The following is an 8,357-nucleotide window of genomic DNA, read 5'->3' on the forward strand; positions in this document are numbered from 1 at the left end:
TGATAGACTGTTGTTATATTTATAGCTGTAGTTTATACTTTATTTTTCTTTGCTTTCAGGTGAAAATGACGGTAAGGAGAACGTAATAGAACACTCTTCACATGGCGCCTTATTCCCTGAAGCCTTTGCTACAAGCGGGGCCCTGGTCTAAACATAGATGAGGCTGATTACATGTCTTCTGTGGGCTGGACACTCAGTCAGCTGACAGCTATACCTTTCTATCCACCCACCCCACATATGCATGCATGCTCAGCTTGTCAGAGTGTGCAGCTGTTCTCAAAGGAAAAGCGTAAGAAAGTCGCTGCCAGACATCCCTGGTGGAAGCTTATCTCCAACATAAATTCCAGCATGCCAGACCCTTTATCCTCCCAACATCTGTCTAAGGGGGGAGGGGGGGGAGGTGTGTATCAGGAAGCCTCCGTGTTTACTAAATGGTGGGTAGGTTTGGTTGGCATCATGTATGGCAAGCTTAAAGGGGTACTCCAGCCTTTTACAGCTCCCTCCTATCCATAGGTTAGAGAATAAATGTCCAAGACTTTCCCCACATAAGGAAGCGTGGTGTCAGTGGGAGGGGAGGGGGATTCCAACAGTCGGACCCCCGTGATCTGAACCTTATTCCCTATCATTTGGATAGGGTATAAGTTTCTTATCCTGGAGTTCTCCTTTAACACTGCAATATGTTCTGAAATTTCATGACAATGAATCAGCAACCGGACAGAAGTTATTGAGACTCCTCTGACTGAACACCATAGAATACTGGGAGTAGTAGTCAATTTGAATTTCCCTACTATATGCTTTAATATACTCTTCTATCATTGCCTGATGATCTACAATAGTGTTCTCCAACCTGTGGCTCTCCAGCTGTTGAAAAATTACAACTCTTACCATGTGCTGATGGTCAAAGGTGGTCAGGCCATGGTGGGGGTTGTGGTTTTGCACTCGTCTGAGAGACTTAGGTTAGGGAACACCAATCTTGAATGTCTGATGCGGGGCCCATTGTTGCCCTAACACTTGAGCAGTGTTTCCCAACAAGTGTGCCTTCAGCTGTTGCAGATCTACCATTTCCAGCCCTTGGCTGTCAGGTGTAATGAAGAAAACGGTGTCCCTGTAACGGAATGTGACCCTCAGTACAGGGACACAAGGGAGAGAGAGGGAGAAGGTTGTAAAGCAGAAAAGTGTGCCTGTGCGGAGGGTCACATTCTTCTACAGGGACACAGTTTTCTTCAGTACACCGGCATACTGGCAGTTGTAGTTTTACAACAGCTGGAGGCACACGTCTTGGGAAATACTGATCTGGAGCAATTTATAATTTTTGACCCTATAAATATAAATTTTTCCTTTTTAGGCCCATTTCACACGAGCGCGTTACAGACTTTTTTTTTGCATCCATATTACGTACGCAACCCTCGGCCTGACCGTGTTTTTGATGACCCAGACAGATCTGGTGGTCAGGAACGATGTCAGGCCGGTTCTTGCGCCCATTATATAGATGCCAAAAATATGTAACACGCTCATGTGAATCTGGCCTTCAGAAGATAATTAAAGGAGTACTTTGCTGAAAAAAAGATAAGGGATAAGATGTGGCTGGACCCCCGCGATCTCCGAGCCGCCACCCCCGTCATTCGGTGCATGGAGCAAACTCCGCTCGTGCCAGATGACTGGCGAACACAGCCGGCTCTCCCCCTCCATTCAAGCTTCCGTGTTAAGGTCGCCGCCACTGCTGGCCTGGAGATCACGGGGTCTGCAGCAGCGGGACCCCCGCAATAAGACATATCCCCTATCCTTTGGGATAAGATGTTTTCAGCGGAGTAACCCTTTAAGGGCTTGTTCACATCTACACCAAGAAGTTCTGCTGTTCCTGCTCTGTCAACGGAGCAAAATAATAAAAATCATGGTGGTATGGGATCTGCCGGTAAACCAACAATGCACCACAGACCCCATTGACCATATTGTGGTCCGTCATGGTGTCCGGCATTTTGCAGGACCAAATATTGTTGCACACTGCACTATATTTTTCTGGGATTTGAAGTAAAAGCTTTTGACTGACCCTCCTACACAGATGTGAACAGGGCCTAATGGTCATTATAATCCTCGGCTACATTCACACACCGGATCCTCTGCCAATTTAAAGTTGCGGCTCCATAAATGCCAATTCCTTGTAAAATCTGCAGAGGATTCAGTGTGTGTTCTCTTTGGCATATTCTTCCATTGTAAACCTTAGTAGTTTCATGATCACATGTAGGTAATCGTACCTTGGTGTAAAAGTCCAGAGTTACATGTTACCATTACAGATTGCACCGTACATGACTTTTATATAGGAAGTTGGAAGACCGCTTAGTATTAGTCCTAAGTATTGGTGCGTGTCGTTCCTGGTACGTCCATATAACCATTTCTTATGTTTTGCAGAGACCATGTTCTACAGCTGGTTGGAAGGTAGGTCCTCTAAATTTAACTCTTATTCTTATAGTGTTCTTATACTGTAAATTAATCCTATTAATTTAAAAGGGTATTCCAGAAATTAAAAGAATACTGTAGTGGTATACAACTTATCCCCTATCCAAAGGCGAAAAGTTATAGATCGCGGGGGGGATGGGTCTGACCGCTGGGGCCCTCTGTGATTCCCCCCCCCCCCCGCGGTCTCCTGTACGGGGCTGCAGCAGTCCGCAGGAAGGGGGCGTTCCATCCCCACGTGACGTGGCGGCCGACAGGCCCCCCCTCCATGTATCCTATAGAGGTATCTGCCACGGCTTCCTGCTGGGGATGGCACGGAGCTTCCTGCGGACTGCCACGGCTCTGTACAGGAGATTATGGAGGGCCCCAGCGGTCAGACCCCCGCCCCCCCCCCCCCCAGGGATGTATAACATCGCTTATCCTTCAGATAGGGGATACGTTATATACCACTACAGTGCTCCTTTTCCATTGATTATTTTATCTTTGTCTCCTTTCAGGCCTTTGTGTTGAGAAGAGAGCTTTCTATAGACTCATTTCAGGACTGCACGCCAGCATCAATATTCATCTCAGTGCCCGATATCTGCTGCAAGGTAAAGAGAAGGCGCACTTATGACCTTATCCTCTCTCCATTGCTGGGGACCCACCGCAATTTTGGATGTGTCACCCCAGACATCTGGGGCACGGAGGGAACTTCGCTCTGTGCTGGATGACTGGCAATGCGCGTCGGAGGCTTGTGAAGTCACGCCCCCTCCCATAGACTTGCATTGAGGGGGCGTGGCCGTGACATCACGAGCGGGGCACTGCCAAGACTTCACCAGCCTCTGTCGCTGCACCTGATGCTCTAAACGAACGCCGGGTGCAGCAGGGGAGATCGCGGGGGTGATCAGGCATCTTATCCCCTATACTTTGGATAGGGGATAAGATGTCTAAGGGTGGAGTACCCCTTCAAAAATTCTGCATTTGCTCTGTATTATTCTTGATAAAAATCTACTCTCTGTACACTATTATAGTGGGGGGCTTGTGCGTGTATACAGGTGAGAGTCTGAACACACAGCTGTAGTGCCAAGTATGGGGGATGGACAGGCCAGCTACAAGAGGCAGGAGGTGGATTACAGACAATTCCATTAGACGGTTGTAGTGATGGGGCAGCGTTCAGTTCTGGGGGTGAACATAGCTCAGCTGCAGGATGATCTGGATCTGCTGCCTTATGTCTTCTGTTCTTCTTCATCAGACACCTGGATGAATAAAATCTGGGGCCACAATGTCACTGAATTCCAGATCCGCTTTGATGAGACCCACACCCAGAATGAAGGCCCGAGGAGACTGAAGAACTTGTACTTTATTTATCTGATCGAGCTCCGAGCAATCTCCAAGGTGCTGCCCTTCTTCGAGAGGCAATCTTATTTACTGTACACGGGAAACGACACGCAAGACCTGCGAACCAAAGAACTTTTACTCGACATTCTCCGGGATGCTAAGTAAGGCCCGAGTCACTGCAACAGTCACGACCCTGGCACTTGGCTACCCTGTCGCTTTACCACCCTGGCACTTGGCTACCTCCCTGGCACTTGGCTACCCTGTCGCTTTACCACCCTGGCACTTGGCTACCTTGTCGCTTTACTCTGGCGTTTGGCTACCCCTGGCACTTGGCTACTTTGGTGCTTTACCTTGGCACTTGGCTACCCTGGTGCGTTATCACCCTGGCGCTTGGCTACCCTGGTGCGTTATCACCCTGGCACTTGGCTACCCTGGTGCGTTATCACCCTGGCACTTGGCTACCCTGGTGCGTTACCACCCTGGCACTTGGCTACCCTGGTGCGTTGCCACCCTGGCGCTTGGCTACCCTGGCGCTTGGCTACCCTGGTGCGTTGCCACCCTGGCGCTTGGCTACCCTGGTGCGTTGCCATCCTGGCGCTTGGCTACCCTGGTGCGTTGCCACCCTGGCGCTTGGCTACCCTGGTGCGTTGCCACCCTGGCGCTTGGCTACCCTGGTGCGTTGCCACCCTGGCGCTTGGCTACCCTGGTGCGTTGCCATCCTGGCGCTTGGCTACCCTGGTGCGTTGCCACCCTGGCGCTTGGCTACCCTGGTGCGTTGCCACCCTGGCGCTTGGCTACCCTGGTGCGTTGCCACCCTGGCGCTTGGCTACCCTGGTGCGTTGCCACCCTGGCGCTTGGCTACCCTGGTGCGTTGCCACCCTGGCGCTTGGCTACCCTGGTGCGTTGCCACCCTGGCGCTTGGCTACCCTGGTGCGTTGCCACCCTGGCGCTTGGCTACCCTGGTGCGTTGCCACCCTGGCGCTTGGCTGCCCTGGTGCGTTGCCACCCTGGCGCTTGGCTGCCCTGGTGCGTTGCCACCCTGGCGCTTGGCTGCCCTGGTGCGTTGCCACCCTGGCGCTTGGCTGCCCTGGTGCGTTGCCACCCTGGCGCTTGGCTGCCCTGGTGCGTTGCCACCCTGGCGCTTGGCTGCCCTGGTGCGTTGCCACCCTGGCGCTTGGCTGCCCTGGTGCGTTGCCACCCTGGCGCTTGGCTGCCCTGGTGCGTTGCCACCCTGGCGCTTGGCTGCCCCTGGTGCGTTGCCACCCTGGCGCTTGGCTGCCCCTGGTGCGTTGCCACCCTGGCGCTTGGCTGCCCCTGGTGCGTTGCCACCCTGGCGCTTGGCTGCCCCTGGTGCGTTGCCACCCTGGCGCTTGGCTGCCCCTGGTGCGTTGCCACCCTGGCGCTTGGCTGCCCCTGGTGCGTTGCCACCCTGGCGCTTGGCTGCCCCTGGTGCGTTGCCACCCTGGCGCTTGGCTGCCCCTGGTGCGTTGCCACCCTGGCGCTTGGCTGCCCCTGGTGCGTTGCCACCCTGGCGCTTGGCTGCCCCTGGTGCGTTGCCATCCTGGCGCTTGGCTGGCCTACCCTGGTGCGTTGCCACCCTGGCGCTTGGCTACCCTGGTGCGTTGCCACCCTGGCGCTTGGCTACCCTGGTGCGTTGCCACCCTGGCGCTTGGCTACCCTGGTGCGTTGCCACCCTGGCGCTTGGCTACCCTGGTGCGTTGCCACCCTGGCGCTTGGCTACCCTGGTGCGTTTGCCACCCTGGCGCTTGGCTACCCTGGTGCGTTGCCACCCTGGCGCTTGGCTACCCTGGTGCGTTGCCACCCTGGCGCTTGGCTCCCTGGGCGTTGCCACCCTGGCGCTTGGCTACCCTGGTGCGTTGCCACCCTGGCGCTTGGCTACCCTGGTGCGTTGCCACCCTGGCGCTTGGCTACCCTGGTGCGTTGCCACCCTGGCGCTTGGCTGCCCTGGTGCGTTGCCACCCTGGCGCTTGGCTGCCCTGGTGCGTTGCCACCCTGGCGCTTGGCTGCCCTGGTGCGTTGCCACCCTGGCGCTTGGCTGCCCTGGTGCGTTGCCACCCTGGCGCTTGGCTGCCCTGGTGCGTTGCCACCCTGGCGCTTGGCTGCCCTGGTGCGTTGCCACCCTGGCGCTTGGCTGCCCCTGGTGCGTTGCCACCCTGGCGCTTGGCTGCCCTGGTGCGTTGCCACCCTGGCGCTTGGCTGCCCCTGGTGCGTTGCCACCCTGGCGCTTGGCTGCCCCTGGTGCGTTGCCACCCTGGCGCTTGGCTGCCCCTGGTGCGTTGCCACCCTGGCGCTTGGCTGCCCCTGGTGCGTTGCCACCCTGGCGCTTGGCTGCCCCTGGTGCGTTGCCACCCTGGCGCTTGGCTGCCCCTGGTGCGTTGCCACCCTGGCGCTTGGCTGCCCCTGGTGCGTTGCCACCCTGGCGCTTGGCTGCCCCTGGTGCGTTGCCACCCTGGCGCTTGGCTGCCCCTGGTGCGTTGCCACCCTGGCGCTTGGCTGCCCCTGGTGCGTTGCCACCCTGGCGCTTGGCTGCCCCTGGTGCGTTGCCACCCTGGCGCTTGGCTGCCCCTGGTGCGTTGCCACCCTGGCGCTTGGCTGCCCCTGGTGCGTTGCCACCCTGGCGCTTGGCTGCCCCTGGTGCGTTGCCACCCTGGCGCTTGGCTGCCCCTGGTGCGTTGCCACCCTGGCGCTTGGCTGCCCCTGGTGCGTTGCCACCCTGGCGCTTGGCTGCCCCTGGTGCGTTGCCACCCTGGCGCTTGGCTGCCCCTGGTGCGTTGCCACCCTGGCGCTTGGCTGCCCCTGGTGCGTTGCCACCCTGGCGCTTGGCTGCCCCTGGTGCGTTGCCACCCTGGCGCTTGGCTGCCCCTGGTGCGTTGCCACCCTGGCGCTTGGCTGCCCCTGGTGCGTTGCCACCCTGGCGCTTGGCTGCCCCTGGTGCGTTGCCACCCTGGCGCTTGGCTGCCCCTGGTGCGTTGCCACCCTGGCGCTTGGCTGCCCCTGGTGCGTTGCCACCCTGGCGCTTGGCTGCCCCTGGTGCGTTGCCACCCTGGCGCTTGGCTGCCCTTGGTGCGTTGCCACCCTGGCGCTTGGCTGCCCTTGGTGCGTTGCCACCCTGGCGCTTGGCTGCCCTTGGTGCGTTGCCACCCTGGCGCTTGGCTGCCCTTGGTGCGTTGCCACCCTGGCGCTTGGCTGCCCTTGGTGCGTTGCCACCCTGGCGCTTGGCTGCCCTTGGTGCGTTGCCACCCTGGCGCTTGGCTGCCCTTGGTGCGTTGCCACCCTGGCGCTTGGCTGCCCTTGGTGCGTTGCCACCCTGGCGCTTGGCTGCCCTTGGTGCGTTGCCACCCTGGCGCTTGGCTGCCCTTGGTGCGTTGCCACCCTGGCGCTTGGCTGCCCTTGGTGCGTTGCCACCCTGGCGCTTGGCTGCCCTTGGTGCGTTGCCACCCTGGCGCTTGGCTGCCCTTGGTGCGTTGCCACCCTGGCGCTTGGCTGCCCTTGGTGCGTTGCCACCCTGGCGCTTGGCTGCCCTTGGTGCGTTGCCACCCTGGCGCTTGGCTGCCCTTGGTGCGTTGCCACCCTGGCGCTTGGCTGCCCTTGGTGCGTTGCCACCCTGGCGCTTGGCTGCCCTTGGTGCGTTGCCACCCTGGCGCTTGGCTGCCCTTGGTGCGTTGCCACCCTGGCGCTTGGCTGCCCTTGGTGCGTTGCCACCCTGGCGCTTGGCTGCCCTTGGTGCGTTGCCACCCTGGCGCTTGGCTGCCCTTGGTGCGTTGCCACCCTGGCGCTTGGCTGCCCTTGGTGCGTTGCCACCCTGGCGCTTGGCTGCCCTTGGTGCGTTGCCACCCTGGCGCTTGGCTGCCCTTGGTGCGTTGCCACCCTGGCGCTTGGCTGCCCTTGGTGCGTTGCCACCCTGGCGCTTGGCTGCCCTTGGTGCGTTGCCACCCTGGCGCTTGGCTGCCCTTGGTGCGTTGCCACCCTGGCGCTTGGCTGCCCTTGGTGCGTTGCCACCCTGGCGCTTGGCTGCCCTTGGTGCGTTGCCACCCTGGCGCTTGGCTGCCCTTGGTGCGTTGCCACCCTGGCGCTTGGCTGCCCTTGGTGCGTTGCCACCCTGGCGCTTGGCTGCCCTTGGTGCGTTGCCACCCTGGCGCTTGGCTGCCCTTGGTGCGTTGCCACCCTGGCGCTTGGCTGCCCTTGGTGCGTTGCCACCCTGGCGCTTGGCTGCCCTTGGTGCGTTGCCACCCTGGCGCTTGGCTGCCCTTGGTGCGTTGCCACCCTGGCGCTTGGCTGCCCTTGGTGCGTTGCCACCCTGGCGCTTGGCTGCCCTTGGTGCGTTGCCACCCTGGCGCTTGGCTGCCCTTGGTGCGTTGCCACCCTGGCGCTTGGCTGCCCTTGGTGCGTTGCCACCCTGGCGCTTGGCTGCCCTTGGTGCGTTGCCACCCTGGCGCTTGGCTGCCCTTGGTGCGTTGCCACCCTGGCGCTTGGCTGCCCTTGGTGCGTTGCCACCCTGGCGCTTGGCTGCCCTTGGTGCGTTGCCACCCTGGCGCTTGGCTGCCCTTGGTGCGTTGCCACCCTGGCGC

General features: G+C 59.5%; 1 protein-coding gene across 1 annotated transcript in view; it reads left to right on the forward strand.

Moving 5' to 3' along the window:
* ERO1A (endoplasmic reticulum oxidoreductase 1 alpha) overlaps positions 1-8,357 on the forward strand; it is a gene marked incomplete in the record, with an annotated part of 52,034 nt that overhangs the window by 33,601 nt on the left and 10,076 nt on the right. Inside the window, 4 exon segments of the mRNA XM_056546066.1 lie at positions 60-71; positions 2,407-2,433; positions 2,949-3,041; positions 3,683-3,929. Coding sequence (XP_056402041.1) covers positions 60-71; positions 2,407-2,433; positions 2,949-3,041; positions 3,683-3,929 — 379 coding nt within the window.

This window comes from Hyla sarda, chromosome 11 (genome assembly GCF_029499605.1).
Source record: "Hyla sarda isolate aHylSar1 chromosome 11, aHylSar1.hap1, whole genome shotgun sequence".
Lineage (NCBI taxonomy): Eukaryota > Metazoa > Chordata > Amphibia > Anura > Hylidae > Hyla > Hyla sarda.